This window comes from Candoia aspera, chromosome 5, assembly GCF_035149785.1.
Source record: "Candoia aspera isolate rCanAsp1 chromosome 5, rCanAsp1.hap2, whole genome shotgun sequence".
In the NCBI taxonomy this organism is placed as follows: Eukaryota; Metazoa; Chordata; class Lepidosauria; order Squamata; family Boidae; genus Candoia; species Candoia aspera.
In genome coordinates this window covers 62,776,865-62,800,973 of record NC_086157.1, presented here as the reverse complement: position 1 = coordinate 62,800,973, position 24,109 = coordinate 62,776,865, and the positions used below count along the sequence as shown (strand labels likewise).

The 24,109-nt window shown below is 39.4% G+C and overlaps 1 protein-coding gene across 1 annotated transcript in view; it reads left to right on the top strand.

Moving 5' to 3' along the window:
• The window catches only part of LOC134498548 (trifunctional purine biosynthetic protein adenosine-3-like), a 39,811-nt gene that overhangs the window by 8,203 nt on the left and 7,499 nt on the right, over positions 1-24,109 (top strand). Inside the window, exons 4-18 of the mRNA XM_063304704.1 lie at positions 3,134-3,308; positions 5,176-5,287; positions 6,415-6,492; positions 7,577-7,702; positions 8,322-8,409; positions 9,127-9,212; positions 9,592-9,760; positions 10,082-10,337; positions 11,947-12,041; positions 13,942-14,051; positions 15,153-15,360; positions 16,886-17,137; positions 17,388-17,540; positions 19,147-19,350; positions 20,786-20,935. Of these exons, the coding sequence (XP_063160774.1) occupies positions 3,134-3,308; positions 5,176-5,287; positions 6,415-6,492; positions 7,577-7,702; positions 8,322-8,409; positions 9,127-9,212; positions 9,592-9,760; positions 10,082-10,337; positions 11,947-12,041; positions 13,942-14,051; positions 15,153-15,360; positions 16,886-17,137; positions 17,388-17,540; positions 19,147-19,350; positions 20,786-20,935 (2,262 nt within the window). The remainder of the gene's footprint in view (positions 1-3,133; positions 3,309-5,175; positions 5,288-6,414; positions 6,493-7,576; positions 7,703-8,321; positions 8,410-9,126; positions 9,213-9,591; positions 9,761-10,081; positions 10,338-11,946; positions 12,042-13,941; positions 14,052-15,152; positions 15,361-16,885; positions 17,138-17,387; positions 17,541-19,146; positions 19,351-20,785; positions 20,936-24,109) is intronic.

Sequence of the window (24,109 nt, the reverse complement as noted above, 5' to 3'; positions counted from 1 at the left end):
TATCATCTGCATATCTGAGATTGTTAATGTTTCCTCCAGCGATTTTAACTCCAGCCTTGGATTCCTCAAGCCCAGCATGTCACATGATGTGTTCTGCGTACAAGTTGAATAGGTAGGGTGAGAGTATACAGCCCTGCTGTACTCCTTTCCCAATCTTAAACCAGTCCGTTGTTCCGTGGTCTGTTCTTACTGTTGCTACTTGGTCGTTATACAGATTCTTCAGGAGGCACACAAGATGACTTGGTATCCCCATACCACTAAGAACTGGTCCACACAGTCAAAGGCTTTAGAATAGTCAATAAAACAGAAATAGATCTTTTTCTGAAACTCCCTGGCTTTTTCTATTATCCAGCGGATATTGACAATTTGGTCCCTAGTTCCTCTGTCTTTTCTAAACCCAGCTTGTACATCTGGCAATTCTCGCTCCATGAATTGCTGAAGTCTACCTTGCAGGATCTTGAGCATTACCTTACTGGCATGTGAAATGAGTGCCACTGTTCGATAGTTTGAACATTCTTTAGTGTTTCCCTTTTTTGGTATGGGGATAGAAGTTGATTTTTTCCAGTCTGATGGCCATTCTTGTGTTTTCCAAATTTGCTGGCATATAGCATGCATTACCTTGACAACATCATCTTGCAAGATTTTGAACAGTTCAGCTGGGATGCCGTCGTCTCCTGCTGCCTTGTTATTAGCAATGCTTCTTAAGGCCCGTTCAACCTCACTCTTCAGGATGTCTGGCTCTAGCTCACTGACCACACCATCAAAGCTATCCCCAATATTGTTATCCTTCCTATACAGGTCTTCTGTATATTCTTGCCACCTTTTCTTGATCTCTTCTTCTTCTGTTAGGTCCTTGCCATCTTTGTTTTTGATCATACCCATTTTTGCCTGGAATTTACCTTCGATGTTTCTAATTTTCTGGAAGAGGTCTCTTGTCCTTCCTATTCTATTGTCTTCTTCCACTTCCACGCATTGCTTGTTTAAAAATAATTCCTTATCTCTTCTGGCTAACCTCTGGAATTTTGCATTTAATTCCTTTCTGCAGTGCCAGTACCAGTCGGTGTTAATTGGGAGTGAAAGATCCTGCCCTCAAACCTTATTATGTGGGGTTCTGCAGGGTTCGGTACTTTCTCCACTCCTATTTAACATCTACATGAAGCCACTGGGTGAGATCATCTGTCGCCATGGGTTGAGGTATCATCAGTATGTTGATGATACTTAGTTATACTGTATATCTCCACCCTGGCAAACTAAGTAATGCAGTTGATATCTTGTCCCGGTGCCTTTTGGCTGTTGTGGTTTGGATGGGGAACAACAGGCTTCAGCTGAACCCTGGCAAGACTGAATGGCTCTGGGTTTTTGGGCCTTCTGGTTCTGAGACTTTACCATGTTTGCTACTGGATGGGTGGCACTGCCCCAGACAGCCCCAATGTGCAATCTGGGGGTCCTTCTAGACTCACAACTCCTGCTCAGGGAGCAGGTGGCAATTCTAGCTAGGAGGGCTTTTACACAGCTTCATGTTGTGCACCAGTTGCATCCCTTCCTGGACCATGAGGCTCTACTCACAGTCACTCATGCCCTGAGTGAATGGATTACTGTAACTTGCTCTACATGGAGCTGCCTTTAAAGAGCATCTGGAAGCTTCAGCTGCTCCAGAATGTGGGTGTGCGGAAGTTATGTGTGCCCTTAGGAAGGCACATGTTACACCTCTGTTCCAGGAGCTGCATTGGTTGCCAGTTCGCTTCTGGGTGCAATTCAGTCTGACCTCTAAAGCCCTACATGGCCTGGGGCCTGGTTATTTGAGGGACTGCCTCTTCCTGATTACATCTACCCATCCCACCAGGTCAGACAGGAGGGGTATGCTGCGGGTTCTCTCTCCAAAGGAGCTCCATCTGATAGGACCCAGGCTGTGTGCTTTATGCTGTGGCCCCTGCCCTCTTGAACATTATTCCCCCCGAGGTATGGTTAGCCCCATCTCTGTTAGCCTTCCAGAAGACCCGTAAAACATGGTTTTTTCATCAAGCTTGGGGATCCCAGGGACAGCCTACAAAGTGGCTGTATGACATTAAGTGATGTTTGTTCTCCTGCTTTCTTGGGTTTTATTGTTTATTTAATCTGTTTACTTTATCTGTTTATTTTATTTATTTTTGATAGTTTTTTAGATTGTTACGGAGTTTTTAACTGTTGTTGTATTGTACACCACCCAGAATCATGTGTTTGTAACATGGGTGGCTATATAAATATGCTAAATAAATAAAAATCTGGAAGCACTGTTAAAGAGAACAGTTCCTCCTAAAGCCATGCAGAAGTTAGAAATTGTTGGTATGAATATATACTCGAATATCCAGGAATACAAAAGAAATTGGAGTATACACAGATATTATCTAGGTTCTCCCACAATGTTAAATCATATTTGTTTAACCATAGTTTGTTCAGCTAGCCACAATGGCTGGATTTGCACAGCCATAAACAATGGTTTGCAAAACCATACTCTCAGGTTCTCTAAACAAGCTTATTTGAAAGATGCTCATTCAGAGAGCCAGGGTGGGACAGCAGTTCAAATATTGTACTAGAACCAAAGAGACCCAGGTTCAGCCATGGAAGTTCACTGAGTGGACTTTAGGCTAATAATTCTCTCTTAGCCAAATCTATCTATAAGGATTGTTGTTCAGATAAAATGAAAAGAGATCCCCATGTAAGCTGTCTTGAGTTCCTGGAGGAAACGTAAAATGTAAGTTTAAGAAACATTATGGTTTAGCAGAAATATTTTGCTGGAGCAGAATTAAACTTAGTCTGATTCAGAGGTAGTCAGCCAGCTCTTCCAAAGAGACTGATAAGCAAAATTGCCTAAAGTCCATTCAGTGTGCGTTCCATTTTTGCAGTCATTAACATGTATATTAATGAATATTCATATAGCTACTGATAGCTAATAATGTTGTTCTCTTTAAAAATGGGCTATTAACATATTATCTTTCCAACAACTTCATTATAATGTTAAGTCTCCCAACTCTTCTGCCTTCATAGCAATGATGCACTTTTTAAATGCTCTTTTTTCTGGATTGGGACAGTTCAATAATATGACATTCAGTTACATAAGAAGTTTTGTCTGAGCCTTTCAGTATTTCATTACTAGGAATTGTGGATGACTTGGTAGCAGCTGGAATTCAGTGTTTTGGCCCTACAGCCAAGGCAGCACAGTTGGGAACAAATAGATATTTCACTAACATCTTTCTTGATCAGCATGGAATTCCCACAGCAAGATGGAAAGCATTTTCAAATCCTAAAGAAGCATGTGCTTTTATTAACAGGTAAATACTTCTTTTCCTTGGTTGAAGTATTAAGACTGCCTGCTCTATAGATAGGATCATCCTAGGACAATGATTATGTTTCTAATTAAATAATTTGACATAGGGGGACCCTACAAGCACTTTTAAGACTCTAGGCGTGAAGAATGTTGCCTCTTTTTTTTATGCCTAATAGTATAAATCAATCTTATATAACATTACCAAAATAAGTTTGTCAAAATTTATTCTCATTGGTTAAAAAGAGAAATTTAAGCACAAAGACCACTCTCTCTGATAACACATCAGACGGCAATATTAGAGGAAGGAGGCTACTGTCATGCTCCGCAGTAGTGGGAGAGCACACCTCACACCAGTCTTTCTCCCTTCTTGATCAGTTTCTTGAAGCAGATTGCCACATCTCTGAGCAAGTTCTACCCCAGTTCTGGAGGTTCACCATGGATGGTCAGTCCATGCAAGTTGGAACCTAAAAGTTAATGCTGGTCTTTTAAATAGCTTAAAGAGTCATATTGGACAAGTGTAGATTCATGTGTCAACATGGCCATGTATAAAGTAGAAAGAAAATAGTATTAATATTCCTTGATAAAATAGTGTGGGAAAAGTGTTAAAGCATTATAAACAATGGAAAACATGTTGACACAAGACAATGCATTACTATAATCACTTTGTAAAAAGCATGCTATTGAGAATTCTAGGCTGCCTTCACAACAGTGCAGATTATCACCTTACGCCAAATGTCAGTCAACATTTCCTAAGAGTGGGACATGGTTTTGAGTCACATATGAGGCAGTTTAACTGAGCCCCTCCAAAAGTTAATAACATTAAGACTTCCACCTTTCCAAACAGAGGCAGAAGATGTAGATGAGGCTAGAAAAAAAGAATAATGTTCTATCTGTCTATTCAGGAATATTGGCAAAAGGTGAAAGGTCCCCTGTGGAAGCACCGAGTCACGTCTGGCCGTTTGGGGGGACGCCGCTTTTGCGACGTTTTCTTGGCAGACTATAGCGGGGTGGCTTGCCGTGGCCTTCCCCAGTTAGTTAATTTATTGGGATTCCCAGGAAAGAGGAAGTCTAGGAATAATTGAGTGATCCTTTATTTTCTGTACTGTATGAGGAATTGTGTGTATACTTCCATTTGTGTACATGACTTTATTGCTGGAATCTTTAGACTGTATTTTTTTCCCTTGGAATTCCTTGAGCTCTGTAAGATACTGAGTTTTCGGCTGTAGCAGAGCATCAGCATCTTTTGGTCTAGCCAGAGTGTTATACACTCTTTGGAGAATTTTTCTCTTTTTAACCAAGTTATCAGCTGTTGTTTTCCTATGAAATTGGGTATCTCTTAAGTTATCTTTTTTTTAACATTAAACATTTGTATTTTGGTATTTAACAAAACCAGGAGCTCATATTTTTTTCCTTTTCTTGATATATTTTGATTTATGTGAGATTTATCTCCCAAGGGGGAGGGGGAAGAAAGGCTGAACCCTCTAGCTGTACACCTCTGCTACATGGCTGGAGGTTATATTGTAGAAATTATTCTTTTTTCTTACGCTTAACTTTTATTTGCCAAAAAGGCAGCACAGGCTATGAAAACACTTACTTCCCAAGCCACTAACTCAAAGCAGATGGCAGGGCCAAAATGTAAAAACTCAAAGAGTTTCTGGAAGGGAGAGTTTGAGACCTCCACGCCTCTGCCTTAAAGACTCCACTGTGCATATCCACTCTTATTGAAGCATTCACATGAAATTGATCAGAACTGTAAGAGTCCTGAGAATCATGTCTTTGTCATATATAGTATTCCAATCTATATTTTTGCAAAGGGAGAACCTTTCATATCATATCAATTTTCTTCTAACATGCTATATCTTATTTTAAAGTGTAGATTTTCCTCCATTGGTGATAAAGCCTAGTGGTTCTGGTCCTAGAAAAGAAATAGTTCTTGCATCCACCAGAGCAGATGCCTCTAAGGCAGCACAAGACATTCTTCAGGTGACTTATATTTCAATGTTAAAGTATTCCCTGTGTCATACATAATGCTAAGAAAATACCAAACAAATCACAATATGGTTTCAAACAATGTGTGAACCCAGAAAGTGATTCATTTTACTTTATCACAGTTTTATAAAAGCAAGCCTACAGAACTCAAAGAAGTTGTGTCACAATAAATCAAAGTGAATTAGTGAATCAGTGGCCCAAAAACTGATTACACAATACAATTTATGGTCTGTGCTTTGTTTTCTATATGTTCACTACACTGAACTGAAATTCAGAGTTCGATTTCTGCTAAATGTTTCTTTGTTTTCAGTGTATTGTCTTCTGATTTCACTGACTTGTGGAATCCAAAAGAAGGATACAAATATTCTAATAAAATATAATCAAATAATATTGGTTGGAGCTTGGAAAAGGGAGACAGGAATGACAAAGGGCAAAAGCTTATCTGCAATGTAGGTAAAATCAAACATCTTCCCAACAATGACACTCAATTCAATTAGCTGTGCATTCAAAAACACCAAGTGGTGCAGCCTCTTCTTGCCGGATCATAAAAGAATGTGGTAGAGGACATCTCCTTTAAAACTCTCCCACAGGAAATATTTGCTGCCTACAGAAAGCTACCATCCCAGGAACAAAGCTTGTAGCTTTTCTGTTACTGCAAGGAAGATGTGCAAGGTTTTTAAAAGAACAAAACAAAATTGGAAGCGAAGGCAAAAAAAGTCATTCCTGGCTGGTATTCGGCAGCATTTCTTTTGGCTATGTAGACTATTATGCAAATCACTGATTCCACTCCCCACTTTGTGGCCAAACTTTCCATTGTGATATACTAGCAATGTGATATAGTACCCCATGTGATACCGTGGTTATTTTAATGCAGACTTCTGCAGTGAGCAGGGGTTGGACTCAGTTTCTAATTCTATAATTCAGATAGTGGTTATATCGGATAAGAGATTAAGGATTTGACTTGTATGGCACGAGAGTACAATATGCCTACATAAAGTTTTATTTGTGAAGAATGAACAGCAGTACCTATACTGGAAATGCTCTAAAGATAGTTTCTCATTAAAAAAGGAAAGATGAAAAGAAAGAAGATTTGACCAGTGGATATCCTATTTATAATGCAGGACAACATGTGTTATCCTTCTGGAGACTCCTGTGAGACAGTTATCATTGAAGAACTTCTTAAAGGGGAAGAATTTTCAGTATGTTTTTTCATTAAATATTTGGGTCAAAACTACTGTTATTTGCATGGGTTGCTTTTTACCCTGACTACATACTCTGAGATGATAATAATCAAAAATACAGCTTGCATAGTACTTAGTAGAGTGTTGGGCATGGCATTAGTGCTAAGCATTACTAATTGTAGAAGTTTAGTGTAAAGTATGCAGAGAATTTGTTGGTTTGGCATATTTGGATTCAAGTTCTCATTCTGTTCTCTGGGTAATCCTGTGCTAGTCAGTCACTTTTAGGTGGTCACAGGACTGCTTTGGATAAAATAAATGAATACATTTCAGGAGAATACAAAAACATTTTGACTAAACCAACAGATGCTTAAAGAAAGAGTCCTTTGCTTGACAAGTTTTAATGTGGAAGCTCCTGTGCAAAGAGAATGATCAGCATTTAAAAAGAGAAGAAAGTGCAAAGGCTACATAAGGTGTTCACTCTCTATTCTAAGCCTTAGCATATGGTCTAAAACCAAGCTGATTGCATGCAACAAGCATGCATGTATATGTGTATTATATGTATATGTATATGTATTGTATAAGTATGGGGCGTGTGAGTGTGAATACACGTATCCAATATTTTTAGGACAATTGAAGTTTTAAAAATATGGTAGTTCCAAGCTTTAAAATTTTCAAGAATTTCATTAGAAAAGATGATTAAAAACTAGAAAAGAATCATGATTTTAGAAGCTTTATGCTTACAAGGAGAAGTCAAGGAAATATGTCTGGATATCTTTCCTTTCCTTTCCTGCATGGCACTCCTCTTCCCCATTTCCACACTCCTGGAGTTCAAAGGAAGGAAAAGTGGAGGCTTGTAGATTTGGGAAAGAGGAGGCTAAGAAGGGAAGAAGACAGAGTGGAGCAGACAGCTGAGGGGATGGGTAACGAGGGATAACGTTAACCTCCCTGTTGTGAAATGAACCATCAGTTAAGTCAGAGCATAGCTGGAACTGTTGGTTAAACAGTTTGTAGTTCTCTGTGTGTTAATTGAAAAATAAATAAAATAAAAATGCAAATTTCATTGACCATACATGTAACCTAGTCTCTTTTGCTCTTCTCCCAGTGTTTATGCTTTGTTGACGGAGCCACTTTTATTCTCATGCCGCCAGTCCGGGTCCAGAAGCAGCTGCCGAATGACAATCCGAGCCCAAGCATTGTTGGAGTAGGAGCCTTTGCCCCTTTTCCCCAGGTGCATCAAGCTAGGTCCATAGTCCTTCAGGAAATATCTCAGATGCCAAGAGGCCCCGTATACAGGAATCTGCTTTTTGGAAGATGTGTTTGGAAGTATTTGGTGACTTTAGTAACCTTCCTGGGTAGACCATCATTCAACTTTATGCTATCTTTTTAAAACTTGGGTGATATCAGTGATTTTCTTTCCCTAAAGAAACAAAGATGCAGCTCACAGAAGGCTATGCACCTCATTCAAGTTTGGAACCACTGGCACCAAAGTACCCGCCTCAGAACACTAGGGCAGGGATGTTTCTGCCTGGCAGGGGAGGATCAGAGAGTTCTGGGTTTGGTTAGAATGGTATGGTAAAAACCACATTGCTAAATACACACACACACACATGCTGTACACGCACATATACACTGATACTATTGAATGATTCATAGATACTGATTTAACCAACAGCACCTTGATTTCTAAATTATGCCCTTACTTCAGTTGAGGTTGCAGTGAATATTTTGGAAGATTGTTGTAGCAAATACAGCACTTAAAGTCTGCTTGATTTGTGTGCATGTATCTCACTATTGAAGAGAGTGATAATACAGAATTCTTAGTGTGTTCATTTCCTATGACTTATTAGGTTTCTGAAGTTCTTCTAGAAAAAATTAAAAGCACACTCCTTCAGCACATTCTTGAAGGTATGAAGCAAGAAGGCATGTCATACGCAGGTAAGGGGCTATACATACTTTTGATATTTCTTAGGAATTGTTGATTGTACAGTAGATCAGGGATGCACGACGTATGGCCTCTCCACCCCACTCTACTAAAATCTTGAATGTGACTTTTTGGTCCTTCCAAAACTTACTAATGAAATCTCACTTCCTCAGTAACAGGAAAATGAAAGGGAAAAAAGCTGAATCTTATTTGGGGAGGTAGAATTCTACTCTTTAAAATGTTAAAATAAATAGTAACATAAAATAATGAAGGGGAAATGGCTCCTGTTTGAAGAGTGGCCTTTGGCCTGCTCTACAAAGTCTGAGAGCTGACAGACGTTGTGAGTCCTGTTTTAGTCCAGCTGCTTGCTGTGCTTAACTGAATGCATCTGAAGCAGCTTGTGATGGAGAGTCCAGTTTTCCACAGAGTTGTCTGGTCTAGTTCTGACACCCTGGATGTGACTCTGGCTTACTCTCTTGTGTATGTGGGAGCCCCTGGAAATCTACATCAGCTGATTTTCTTTGTTAGCAAAAGGTTGCTTCAGGATGTTGTTCTAAGATGTGTCACCTTACATGCATCAGGTAAGGGTTGATCTGAGAGCAAGACTGATTGGGCGTGGGTTCCTGATTAAGAATACAAACCTGAATACCTGCAGGCAGAAAAGATAGATAATATATTCTGTTTTAAGACGTGAAAACAAATTCATTATTTTGCCTTTTTTTCCCATGCAGGTGTGCTTCAAGTAGAATTAATGCTTACTAAAGATGGTGTGAAAGTTTTAAGTGTTGGCTGTCATTTCGGTGACCCACAATGCCAGGTAAGGGAGAGGTATATATTTCCAATGAAACACCAAATCAATTAATGAGTATTTGGGGCTAGATTACTTTTTGCTGCTGTAGTGCAGTGTTGAAGCTGGTAATGCTGCATTAGCATTGTGAGCTAACAAAGGAAAGACTGCTCTACTTTCTAGGCTATATGAGCACCATTTTCTTCCACAGAGCTCACCCCAGGGAATTCCCATTGCTCTTCCACTTCACCCTGTTCCCTGAAAATCTTCTTCTTCTTCATGTTGGTGCTTACACGGGTGCAGAGGATAGACACAAATACAGCATTTGGGAAAAGGAACTATAGCAAAACAGAATTCTGAAGTTAGAGCTCCTATAGTACTTGCATTTGACATTTAAATACTTTTGTAGGTAGTTCTTCAACTTCTTAAAAATGATCTTTATGAAGTTATCCAAGCCACGGTTGCTGGCCAACTCTGCAATTCCACATTGGCTTGGTCAGATAATTGTACCGCTGTGTCAGTTGCCATGGAAAGTGGCGGCTATCTGCAACGTCATAAAAAGAGCAAGGAAATCACTGGTAATTCTATTATTTTTATGCATTTTAAGACTCAGTCTTTTCTTCTGATGTTTGATGATAGGCATGCCTTCTTGAAGAATAGTATCTTAGAAACCTCTCTGAGATATAATATTCTAAATTATTTGCTAGCTATACCCTTTGTCAAGAGTTTCAAAACAGAAACAAACAATTAAATGTGAAGGTTTTTTATTAGTAGAAAAGTTGGCGCCCAGTCATCACAAAGTATGGGGCCTATACATATAGCTGCAGTACAATAGTAAATACTTATAGGAAATATTGTGAGAAAAATAATGAAGCCAATTTTCCTTTTAATTTATATAGGGCTTCTTCAGGCTAAAGCATTAGGCCTTGAAATCTTTCATGGAGCTACTGTGATAAAAGAAGGCAAAGTGCTGATTGATGGAAGCAGAATCCTTACAGTAACTGCTATCAAGCAGGACCTCATGTCAGCCCTCGAAGATGTCTACAAAGGACTAGCAGTCATTTCTGTCCAGGGTGAAACCTACAGAAAAGAAATTAGCCAACAAACTATGGCATTCTTCAGACAGTCTGTGTATGTGAACAAAAGCTCTGGAAAGCTCTGAAAAATAACACATGCTAAGCCATCATTTATGACTTTTCCTACAATTTTCTGCAATCACTATCTTAAATAAAAAATGGGAGTTGTTCTGGGAATTTACATCTCAGAACAGCTCAGAACAAAAACTATATCCATGAACACAGTTTATGTAGGGTCTAATCAAGTTATATTATTTCATTAGTGCAAACTAAAGATGTAGAAAAATTGTCCATTTTTCTACATCTGGCACCATTGTCCATTTTTACTTGTAAAAATGGCAGAACTTGGGATATACTTCTTGGAGATGATTAAATTCTCCTTGAGGGCTGATGTGACTTCTCCTTTCTTGAAGGAAGCAATGGTGAGGACTTAGTAAAAAAAAAAGTGTAGACCCAATAGTGTAATAGTGACCCACTTAGTATCCAATTTGTCTTTCTTCAGCAACTATTGGAACATGTGGTGGCATCTTAACTCCAGACAATATTGGAACTCAGACAGTTTTAGTTTCTTGGTGGATGACATACATAAAAATCAATGATGGAATAGAACTATTCTATTCTGTAACAGAACAGAATCCCCTCACCTGCCCAGCAGCTTTCAGTATTACTGACAATGTTATCTATAATAACAAGTCTCAGTGCCAAGCTGACCTGGATTGATCTCAAAGAAAGTGAAGTAGGGTCAATTCTGGTTCGTATTTGTTTGGGGACCACCAGGAAATTTTAGGACTGTCCCAGAAGAAAGTAATGGCAAATAACTTCCATGTTGCGTCTGATAAAACTATATGAAGTTACTGGAGCTGAATTTCATTTAAGGGAGTCTTAATACTGGCTTGTGAGAGAGAGGGCATCTCACAGCACGGGCATCACCTTCACCATCCTCAGTTTGAGTTATATTGCAAGAGAAAAACTGTCCCTCTACCTTTTAAGGAGTTAAAAAGAAAAGGACAAAAATATAATTTAGGAAATAAATGTTATTAACAATCTTTTTGAGGCTTTAATTCTAGAAGTAGCTGGACTTTTTTCCTCTGTCCACAAGGGAAGGGCTTTGGGTCACCCCCAAGTCTACATACTTAGGTGCCCTAATTGGGAAGAAAAGGTGTTGGTTCCTTGTCTGAGTAGGAACGTGTATGGGGTGTGTCTCCGTGAGCCTGCAGGAAGGCTTGCCTCCCGGCCTCCATTCAGTGGCATATATGAATGGGGGATTATCTACTCACCACAGGCTTAAGACCAATTCATTTCAAATCACAGCAGGCAAAGTAAACAATTCATTCTAATAAAGAATCCATTATAACATTTAATAAATGTTATTCATTAAATAAGCAAATACAAATCAGCAATCCCAATCAGTAAAACACAATATAATTGGTATTATTTATCACTTGTTAAAATACACCATTGAGCAGAAATCAGCTTCCCAATAGTTCCAAGTACAGGAAGTATTCATTCAGGTTTCTTGTGTTCTTATGCAGAACTTTCTCACATGACCTGCTGTCTCTCTGGTTGCGGCTCATCTAAGAGCAACAGCAGTCAAAGTGGTGGTTGACATTTACTGTGCTGTAGTCTCTTTTTATGAGTCCTGTAAGTGCCTGCTTTGTTAATTACAATTGCATTTTTTTCTGTTTGAGGTCCCCATCATATGAAGATAGAATTTCAGATTCAATAGCTTGCAGTATCTTGGATCATTCATCTGTGCTACCAGCTGGAATGGGTGCCAAGCTGGGTAAGGAGAGGATGCATGGATGAATTCTCAAAGATCTTGGAAGAAAAATATGTTCCTTGTTTAGTGCGAACCAAACAACTTGTGGCAAAAGTTTCCTAGATTGTTCTTTCCTACCTCAGGAGATTCTTCTCTAGTTCTTTGCATAAGGTCAATTTTCATGAATCAACAGCAGCAGAAGTGGAATTTTTTCCACCATGAATTCTGTTCTCTCATAAGGCTGCTTTGTTATTGAACTGACATTTCTGGTTAATTGGATAATAAACCTGTATATATTTAAAGCAAGCAGCAAGTTGGATGGACTTAGTTACAGTGGCAATGAGTACACAGTTGGAAGACCTGAAAGACCAGGTTAGGGACAGGTCATCACGGAGAAAAGCTATCTATGTGGTCGCTAAGAGTCGAAAACTACTTGATAGCACATAATCAATCTTATAAACTGCATATGCCAAGGACCAATTTATGAGAATCATTCCTCATTTTCTTTCTCCCAGTAGAGAGAATGTCTTTTCTAAGATGACCTCTGGCCTCACCCATGAGTGTATCATTTAAAAGCAAATATGTTTTTTCTTTGGAACGGATAGTTATACATAGATATACTTTTAATTGATAGAGTGATCAAGGAATCAACTTCAAGTGATATGAATCCATTAACATTTTCTGTAAATTGGTTGTATCTCTACTGACTAATTTATTGGCTTCATACACACAAACCTTGATAAAGGGTAGTGTAATAAAATATTCATAATGGAGGCTGGTAGAAATTGCTTCTCTTTTTTTTCTTCCTTTTTTTTTGCTTACAATTGTTTTTGCCACTAGCTGATGTAGTCAGTGCTGGCTGGCATGGCTTCTTCTGTAGAACTGTCAACATATCTTGATTGTTCCACCTTCCTTTATTGTAGTTGTTGAATAGAATATAGGAACAGCTGTTGGATTACAATACCTGCTGCTCAGCTTTCATCTTCTATTAGCAACAGAGTTAGCGGATTGGGTATAACTAGAATATCAAACAGAAAAAGAGGCTAAAGTGGCTGAGTTGTAAATGCATTTTTACAGTCATATTTGCCATATAGAAAATCTGTTTTTATACTGTATTTATGGTAATGTGTCACTAGTTGGAGTTGTTTCAGTGAATCGTGTGAAATTTCACACTCTTATCCCAGGGAAATATGCATTTCTCTGGTTTGTGATGAGAGAGAGAGAGAGATCTTATAGTTAAAGATCTTCTCTCTTTGATGCCACCTACAGTTCATAGTTTAAGTATAACCTTATTTGATTATCTGTGATAACAGTGACCATTTTGTTATCGAGACCAGCAGGGTTCTTGGTTACCATGAATACAGAAATTTGTTCTGGGTAGCTGTACTGATTCCTGTACAGCACATATTGCAGCTTATGTCCCTCACAAGATTATATTCCCAACTGAAATGCATCATGTAGAAAATAAGTGAATTCAGGGGCTTGATTTGAAATCTAAGGGGAAGTTCAGCTGTTCTATATTAGTAGCATCATCGAGCTACAACTTGTCATGTACTGAACAGCCAATATGCTATAACCTAATATCACAGAGCAATCTTACAATTGTCTTATATTACTTTAAACAAAATAGCTTCAAATGAAGCAATAAACATACCATACATAGTTCTAAGTTATTATGTGATGAGAGAGGCCACCAAATTATGAGCTACAAAATGATCCCTGTGCATACATGAATCCAATATGAGAACTTAGAGAGTGCTCTATCTCACCCACTTGTGTATTTTAACTTTCTCTAGCACCCTGTCCTCCCCTGTGTCCTCATCCTGCTACAAGCACGTTGAATTGAAAGGGAGAACAGTGATGTTTTTAGTTTTCAGAAGCAATGTTATGGTCCATAATATCTTGCACTTCTGTGGGTTTGCAGGTTGCCATGGGCATGATGGGATCATTCCTGCCTTCTTTGATTTGAGAGCATCTGGTTATCGTGATCCCATTCTAGTATCCCATGCTAAAGGCATTGGGGCAAAACTTAAGGTAAACAGAGGCACATCCATCTTTAAACCTGGATTGCTTGTACATAAGTATGCAATTAAAAAAGTATAACCTTGCTCTAATCCATTCAGAGGGAATGGCTTGTTCATAAAGACAAAATCACTCATTTATTTTTAACCCATTTGTATTTTTCATTACAGATTTTTGTAGACTGATCAAGCAGATAATGTGCAGTCCACTCTATATAGCTATCCCCCATAATTTCAGTAAACTCTGTCTTTGCCTCTGTCATTTTCCCTTCCTGTTCCCTTTTTCATTTTGCTCACCTGCTGGGACTGATGAGATAATCTTGCTGGACAAAATATCTTCAAACATTAAGGTGGCACTAAATACAATTTATGTAAGGATGTGCTTTTTGTTTGCCCTTTCTCAAAGTTGATTTGTTGGTGCATTTATATCTATTGCTTTTTCTGGCTTTTATTAGATTGCTAGACAAGATAACTGGTCTGATTCAGCAAGACTCATACAATTGATTGTACTTTATTGTATTTATTGACTTATAATAGTTTATCACCTTTATTTATTGTGAATCTCAAAGTGGCACTATGTTCTTAATCGATGTGCTCTTCAATTGGTTTTCTATTTCCTATGCCATGTTATACATGAGGAGTTCTCCTGGTAGCCGTGGGTCTTGTCTTGAACGATTAACCACAGTAAGGCCTTATTCCTGAACTTGTACTTTTCCTTACCTGTTTGTGCCTTGCCTGACTGTTGTTCACCTATAGGCCTTTTTTGCTAGCATCAACCTTATTTTTCCTGGCATCAGTTGCTTATGTGGAAAAAAGCTAGGGTTTGCAATAAGACACTGGCTCAAAATTCTATTTGAGGATCCCAACCTCTTTTCTGAATGAGCAGACTTTACTTTCACCAAGTATTATCCCTTCCACTGCAACCTAATCATCAGAGTAGAGGGGAAGTTTACCACTATACTCTTCCACTGCACTGATGGAAGCTTTCTGTTAGCCAAACAATACTGGCTGGTTTTAAACTGAATTTTTGGATCCAGCAAATATATTGAAGTAATATTTTATATGAACAACCATTTACATTGAAATTTGTGACTAATTTGTCTGTTTTTTACAGATTGCCCAGTTGTGCAATAAGCATGACATGATTGGTCAGGATTTGGTCGCTATATGTGTCAATGACCTGCTGGTTCAAGGAGCTGAGCCTCTCTTCTTCCTCAGCCATTTTGCCTTTGGAAAACTGGATGCTGGTGTGGCTCAGCTCACTCAGGCAATCTCAGATGGGATATCTGAAGCTTGTGAACTGGCAGGATGTACCTTCCTTGGTATGAGCACTTTTCAATCAGTCTTTAAGCTTCTTCCCTGAATACTAATGGCACTCATTTCCAGTTGCAGAGTTTGAACCTGAGAGCACTTCCACCCCACAGCACTTCCATTCCCTAATCCCTGAGAAAGAATTTTGAAGCTGTTTTACAATCATCTTCATTTCTGCTGAGCTTGAAACACTGAGACTATGCAGAGAACACTACGAGCCAAAAGGAAAGTCACCCAAGCAGTGTCTTGCCCTCCTGGAGTAAGAAAAATCCCCTCACCCTCATTCCAAACAAACAGCTTCTTCCCCTCTCCTGCACATTTTCAGTGTACACTATGCACATTTCTCTGTTTACAAACCAACCAGACAAAATGTTCTGAGCGTTCGTATGAGAGGGACCTTCCTGGCTGCAAGGACATAATTCTTCTTTTGTATGTAAAGGCACAACACATTATGATAAAGTGTTGGCATTATTGCAACCAGGCCCTTGCCCCTGAAGCCAATTTAGTGAGGCATGCTGGATTTGCTAACACTTCCAACAGCCCCAATACTTTTAACCATGGTTGCCTACTGCTATGGCAGCTGAAGAAAGAGAAAGAGAGGGACATTGTGTAGAATGTTTGTGGGCAGGCCACAGGAACAGGATGCTGAAGCTTTGTGGGAAGAACAGAGAGTAATTCTAGAGTGTACAGAGTAGGACTCAAGAAGAGGGGTGATGTAGGAGTTCTGGCCAGTAGAAAAATGGCTGTCCATAGGCTCTGCAAAGCTCTGGCACCACAGATACAGCCCAGCCCAGCCGGGTATAATAAATTTAAGCTGCCCAGAGTCACTTGCTGAGATGGGCGGCTATAGAAATCAAATGAATGAATGAATGAATAAATAAATAAAATTCATCTTCAGATGTGAGTGTACTTCAGGTTGGATAAAATCCTGTGGGTAAGTTCCCTAATTAGGGGCTGTTCCAGTTAAGAACACACACACAGACACACACACACGGGAAAATCTCATCAATGTTGTTTCCTCATTCCATGTTTGGAGGTTAACAAGAATTTAGTGTGTTTTCTTCTTTTATAAAAATGATGTGATGAAACTATGTAGCACTGATGGGGAAGCTTTTTCTTCAAGTTACTAATCCTAGTAACCTGCTAGCATTGTACTTAGACTACATATGTATCTTTCCTAGAGTTGTATACATTTAGACTATCAGTTTAAGACTGATGGAGTGGCTAAACTAGAAAAAAGGGCAGACCAGTTGTGGATCTTACTGATCTTAATATGTAATTTGGCATACAACAACTGTACTTGCTTATGCACATGTGTGCAGGTTTTGGGAGCATCCCGCCGATTTATTTAATTGTACATGCCTTTGTTGGCCTTTATCGGTATAGTACATTTTATTGTTGTTGTTGTTGTTTACTTATAAAATCAGAAGTCAGGGAATTTTACTAATCTGTGCCATTTTAAGCTGAATTTCAATGGAAAGATTGCTTCTAGAATTTCTTAGGATGCCCTGTGGCTGATTTCTCCCTCTTTCTTAGGAAGAGAAACCAATGAAATGCCTGGCATGTGTGCAGCTGGAGAATACAACCTGGTTGGCTTTGTAGTTGGTGCTGTGGAACGAGGCATGAAGCTTCCTCAGCAAGAGAACATTGTCAGTGAAGATACTGTAATTGGAATAGCTTCTTCAGGGCTTCATCACCAAGGATTTGATCTTGTGAGAAAGATTTTTTTAACATCATCCCTACACTATTTCTCTCCAGTTCCTGGTGGATATGGCAACTGCACTTTAGGCATGTAAACATCTGCCACTTTTTTATTCTGTGCTTTTCTTGGGAAGAAATAATGTTCTGTCATTAGGCATTGCGCAAATTATATAAATATAATTAACTATATTAACTGCATCCCTTTGTACTTCTGTTAAATGCTTAGGATTGTCCTAAGAACATTTTGAGATTAGGAATTTAGTTTATTTTGTTTGCTTAAAAAATGGAAAAGAGTTATCTTCTGCTTTTTAAAATTAACTTCCTCGTATCTTAACAGGAGAGCAGTTGCTAATTCCAACCAAAATCTATAGCAGAACCCTGCTGCCTGTTCTCCGTTCAGGAAATGTGAAAGCCTATATCCATATTGCTGATGGAGGATTGTTGGGAGGCCTTTCCCAGATCCTTCCTGAACGCTTTACTGTAGTTTTGGGTAAGTGGAAAAAGCTTGGAAAGTTGTACCAAGTATAATCTGGGGCCAAATGTTTTAAAATATTTTCATGTCAGATAAGACCTTGAACAGAATCTGCTAAAGAATGAATGTAGACATATTCTCTGGCAAGGCCAAAAGACCTGCTGTGTCCCCTTGAACTTGGTGGAATGGAAAAGAAAGAATTCCTGGTATGTGGTTGTTTCTGTGGAAAACACATCAAAGAAAGGATGGAAATTCCACTTCCTTAGGAACAGAGGTTGAAAGATTCAGTGTCTCTTGTACTATCAGATCCAAGCTTTTCTACACAGATCTGAGAGGAGAACTGGAATCTAAGGATATAAGAATAGATCCTTTGGGATTCTGGTCATTTCAAGGACCAATTGCTTGATTTTAACCTCCTGGGCTAGGTTTTACAGGAAAGACCTGAATAGGAATCCCCAACTTTGGGGGGGCTGGTAAGCACATTTGGAATTTTGAGAGCATCTCATTGGTAATCTTCCAAAATGGTTGTGGAAAGTTTTATTTTTTAATCTGTTCAGTTGTGTCCAATTCTCGGAGACTGCCTGGACAAGTCCCTGCATTTTTCTTGGCAAGGTTTTTCAGAAGTGGTTTGCCATTGCCTCCTTCCTAGGGCTGAGAGAAAGTGACTGGCCTAAGGTGACCCAGCTGGCTTTGTGCCTAAGGTAGGACTAGAACTCACAGTCTCCCATGTTCGAGCCTGATGCCTTAACCCCAACACCAAACTGGCTCTGGTGGAAAGGTTACCCATTCACAAAATGGCTGCCATGGAGAACATGATTTGATAAATTGATGGCTTTATCACTGGCTATGTCCTAACGGTCAGGAACCACGCTGAGACAAGGAATAGGTCTCTAGTGTTTTATTACTGCTACATTAGACAGAAAATCCTAACAAACTGAAGAAGCGTGGGAAAAACCCAGACAGATAAACCCCAAAAGTCAAGGCTGGTCTGATCTGTGTCTCTTTGAATAGCTGCTTAACTCCTCACTACTACGCATGCGTTTCCCCCCCTGGATAGGGACCCCCTCCTGCTCACATCAGTACTCATGACAGGCTATTTACCACTTTCTGTAATCTGGATTTCCTCTGCTTCTCTTTGTCTTTTCTTCCAGTAATTGGTATACTTCCAAACAAAGCCACTCATCGTTTTTATTTTCTATAAAAGCTTATAAGGCCCATTTGATGTCCACAGGTGCTTTTGGAAGAAAATATGGTACTGGAAACTAGCATTTTGTATTGCGACATGCTCACTTCCCATTTTTTAAAATTGCTTTAAATATGTAAACTGAAAAGAAAAGGTCATTGGGAGATAGATTCTGGAGGGCCCCAAGGAAAATATCTGTGGCACATTGGATCTTATTGGAGATCAAAGGCCCAGACCATTCATTTTGATCCTGGGGTATCCAATCACATTCCACTCAAACCACATTCTCAGCTGCCTATGTTTTTTCCCCCTTGGAAATCATAATTTTGCAAGGGCTGAAAAGATGAATCTATGCTGTGATGTTAAAGGGAACAGAATATAATTTATATTTACACTGCTGTGTAAGAACTGTGCTGGCTTTACAAATCATCTGTTTTTTAGATACCCATAATTGGAAGATTCCATCAATCTTCTCTTGGCTCCAAGAAGAAGGAAACCTCTCAGAAGGGGAGATGGTGCAAATATTCAACTGTGGGATTGGTGCTGTTTTGGTAGTCCAGAGGGAAGCCGCCAAGCAGGTGCTGAAGAATGTCCAGAAATATGAGGATGCATGGGTGATTGGAAAAGTTGTCCACCGAACTGCAGGTTACTAGTCTAAACATATATAAGAACAGCTTTATCTTCTTACTGAAACCAACTAAAGTGTGGAAAGAATTCTACTTGGTTTTAAATAATTTGTGTTACCTTACTGCAACTATATCAGAATTTATGAAATACTGCTGAAAACCCATCAGATTTCAGAAAATAGTTATGATCAATCTGAAATTATTTTGGTTAAAATTCACCTTATGGTCTTTCAAGGCAGGTATACATCCACCGCTGAGTTTGTTTTCATAGAGATTATAGGTCAACATTTAGCTCCAATTCAAGGGGAGAGTAAGAAAAATACAAGTTCATATTCATCTCAGTGCTAATTTCATGCCCTGTTACAATTTTACTTCTGCCCATATGGACACTAGCTCTAGAATTTCAAGTCTCAGTTTCAGTATGCAATATTCATTAGGAGAGGCACGTTCTCATTGTGCATTGTCTTGAATGGATTTTCAAAATGCACATAAAACCTTTCTCCAGTGCAGCATGACAGTATATGAGCTTATTAAGAAGTATATTCCTTTGAGTTCAGTGGGATTTGAACTCAGCACATCTTATTTCTAAGTACAAGTGTCTACAGATGCACTACATATTGCTTTTATGGGTGAAACAAATAGAAACAAGCCCTTCTTTTTAATCTGTTTTTTTCTATTTATTTGGTTGCGAGAGAGAATCTACACTGGCCATTCACAATGAATTAGAATAGACAATTTGATCTTGGTATCTTCCCGAAGGTTGTATAAATTGTGGTCTAACCTTTATGGATATTTGGTACTTTTGTCGGGTAACCTGCTGATCTCCAGATATTTTGGATTACAACTCCCACACTCCCTAGAGCAGCATTTCTCAACCTTGGCCACCTGAAGATATGTGGATGCTGGCTGGGGAATTCTGGGAGTTGAAGTCCACACATCTTCAAGTAGTCAAGGTTGAGAAACACTGCTCTAAACATTAGCCATTCTGCCTGGGGTTACCTTAGAACCAAACTTCAGAAGATGTGAAGGTTCCTATCTCTGCCTAGATAATGAAAACACTGGCCTTAAATGAGAAGGAAGCTGTGCAAGACACTTTAAAAGTGACAGTTTTCTTCCCATTCTTTCGTGGTGTGACATAAAAATTCAGAGCATCAGCTCTGGAATAACTATCAGGAGAAGAACAAGAGATTTCTATTCAATAACGTAATTACAGGCAAGGTTATCCCTTCAGTAATTTAGTTCAAAACATCTGGCAAAGACCAAATGTAACTGAATTCTGAATTTTATTTATTTATTTATTTATTTATTTAATTTGTCCTCACCATATCCTCCCATCGGGGGACTCTGGGCGGTTTACAATAAAATAATCAATTAAAACAACGAACATAGAATATTAATATGATACAAGAATGTAATGCTTGTAGTTACTATATTTTAAGCATATCCTTCTTCAGGGTATCCCCATGTAGAAATCAAGAATCTCTCAGAAGTGCTGCTACAAAATAAATGGCCATTTTTGAAGGATGTTTCTAATGCAGACAGTCAGCTTCAGACCACACACAGAAAGCACAAAGTTAAAGTAGCTGTTCTTATTTCTGGAACAGGTAACTATGCTATTATTTCCTGTGGTCTAAAATAATTTCTACAATGAGAGGTTGCTAATATCACATTGTATATTTAATGTATACATCCATGTCTAATAGTTGAAGTTGCCTGTCTGTATGTTTCATATCTGCTTGAAGCTATTTAAGGTTTGTGAAAATTCATCACATTTCTAGTGGTTAAGCTTTTGATCAGATTGAAAATTCTGTAGAACTTCCATTATCCAAATTTTTCATTAAACCAGTTGTTCAAATCCACTGAAATAGCTATTCAATATTTGCTTTAAGAGCAATTTCAGCATTTTTTAAATTGAATAGCTTGGAAGCATCTTCAAAGGTTAGGAACAGAATTTCTAAAGGAAGCAAGATGGTACTGTGATGTGAGGGGAAAGCTCTTTCTAGCTTGGATTCATATAACTGAGCAGAATCTGAAACCTTCGGATTCCTAGGCTGTCTATGGATGCAATACTACCATCAGTATGTCCCATTGAACTCAACTGAGCTCAGCAAAGGATCGTTACCTTGTCGTGCTGCTGGAGCTTGAGCACCTAAATGATGCCATGAGTTAAACTGTGAAGGGCCACCCAAGACGGGAAGGTCATGACAGAAAGGTCAGACTAAATGCGATCCCTGGGGAAGGTAATGGCAACCCACCCCAGGATTCTTGCCGTGAAAACTAAATAGATCAGTACAACAGAGTTATGTCGGTATACCATCGAAAGATGAGACCCCCAGGTCGGAAGATGGTCAAAATGCTACTGGGGAGGAACAGAGGATGAGTTCAACTAGCCCCAGACGCGATGACGCAGCTAGCTCAAAGCTGAAAGGACGGCTAGCGGCCGACGGTGCTGGTGGTGAATGGCGAATCCGATGTTCTAAGGATCAACACATCATTGGAACCTGGAATGTAAGATCTATGAGCCAGGGCAAATTGGATGTGGTTATTGGTGAGATGTCAAGATTAAAGATAGACATTTTGGCTGTCAGTGAACTGAAATGGACTGGAATGGGCCACTTCACATCAAATGACCACCAGATCTACTACTGTGGACAAGAGGACCACAGAAGAAATGGAGTAGCCTTCATAATTAATTGTAAAGTGGCTAAGGCAGTGCTTGTATACAATCCAAAAAAACGATAGAATGATCTAACATCACAGTGATCCAAATATACGCCCCAACCACAGATGCTGAAGAAGCTGAAGTAGAGCAGTTCTATGAGGATCTGCAGCACCTACTGGACAACATGCCTAAAAGAGATGTTATTTTCATCACAGGAGACTGGAATGCTAAGGTGGGCAGTCAAATGACACCTGGAATTACAGGTAAGCATGGCCTGGGAGAACAAAATGAAGCAGGACATAGGCTGATAGAATTTTGCCAAGACAACTCACTCTGCATAACAAACACTCTCTTCCAACAACCTAAGAGACGGCTTTATACATGGACTTCACCAGATGGACAACACGGAAATCAGATTGACTACATCCTTTGCAGCCAAAGGTGGCGGACATCTATACAGTCGGTAAAAACAAGACCCGGAGCTGACTGTAGTTCAGATCACGAACTTCTTCTTGCACAATTTAGGATCAAACTAAAGAGATTAGGGAAGACCCACAGATCAGCTAGATATGAGCTCACTAATATTCCTAAGGAATATGCAGTGGAGGTGAAGAATAGATTTAAGGGACTGGACTTAGTAGATAGGGTCCCGGAAGAACTCTGGACAGAAGTTCGCAACATTATTCAGGAGGCAGCCACAAAATACATCCCAAAGAAAGAAGGCAAAATGGCTGTCTGCTGAGACACTAGAAGTAGCCCAAGAAAGAAGGAAAGCAAAAGGCAACAGCAATAGGGGGAGATATGCCCAATTAAATGCAAAATTCCAGAGGTTAGCCAGAAGAGATAAGGAATTATTTTTAAACAAGCAATGCGCGGAAGTGGAAGAAGACAATAGATTAGGAAGGACAAGAGGCCTCCTCCAGAAAATTAGAAACATCAGAGGTAAATTCCAGGCAAAAATGGGTATGATCAAAAACAAAGATGGCACGGACCTGACAGAAGAAGAAGAGATCAAGAAAAGGTGGCAAGAATATACAGAAGACCTGTATAGGAAGGATAACAATATTGGGGATAGCTTTGATGGTGTGGTCAGGGAGCTAGAGCCAGACATCCTGAAGAGTGAGGTTGAATGGGCCTTAAGAAGCATTGCTAATAACAAGGCAGCAGGAGATGACGGCATCCCAGCTGAACTGTTCAAAATCTTGCAAGATGATGCTGTCAAGGTAATGCATGCTATATGCCAGCAAATTTGGAAAACACAAGAATGGCCATCAGACTGGAAAAAATCAACTTATATCCCCATACCAAAAAAGGGAAACACTAAAGAATGTTCAAACTATCGAACAGTGGCACTCATTTCACATGCCAGTAAGGTAATGCTCAAGATCCTGCAAGGTAGACCTCAGCAATTCATGGAGCGAGAATTGCCAGATGTACAAGCTGGGTTTAGAAAAGGCAGAGGAACTAGGGACCAAATTGCCAATATCCGATGGATAATGGAAAAAGCCAGGGAGTTTCAGAAAAAGATCTATTTCTGTTTTATTGACTATTCTAAAGCCTTTGACTGTGTGGACCATAACAAATTGTGGCAAGTTCTTAGCGGTATGGGGATACCAAGGCATCTTGTCTGCCTCCTGAAGAATCTGTATAACGACCAAGTAGCAACAGTAAGAACAGACCACGGAACAACGGACTGGTTTAAGATTGGGAAAGGAGTACGGCAGGGCTGTATACTCTCACCCTACCTATTCAACTTGTACGCAGAACACATCATGCGACATGCTGGGCTTGAGGAATCCAAGGCTGGAGTTAAAATCGCTGGAAGAAACATTAACAATCTCAGATATGCAGATGATACCACTTTGATGGCTGAAAGCGAAGAGGAACTGAGGAGCCTTATGATGAAGGTGAAAGAAGAAAGTGCGAAAGCTGGCTTGCAGCTAAACCTGAAAAAAACCAAGATTATGGCAACCAGCTTGATTGATAACTGGAAAATAGAGGGAGAAAATGTAGAAGCAGTGAAAGACTTTGTATTTCTAGGTGCAAAGATTACTGCAGATGCTGACTGCAGTCAGGAAATCAGAAGATGCTTAATCCTTGGGAGAAGAGCAATGAC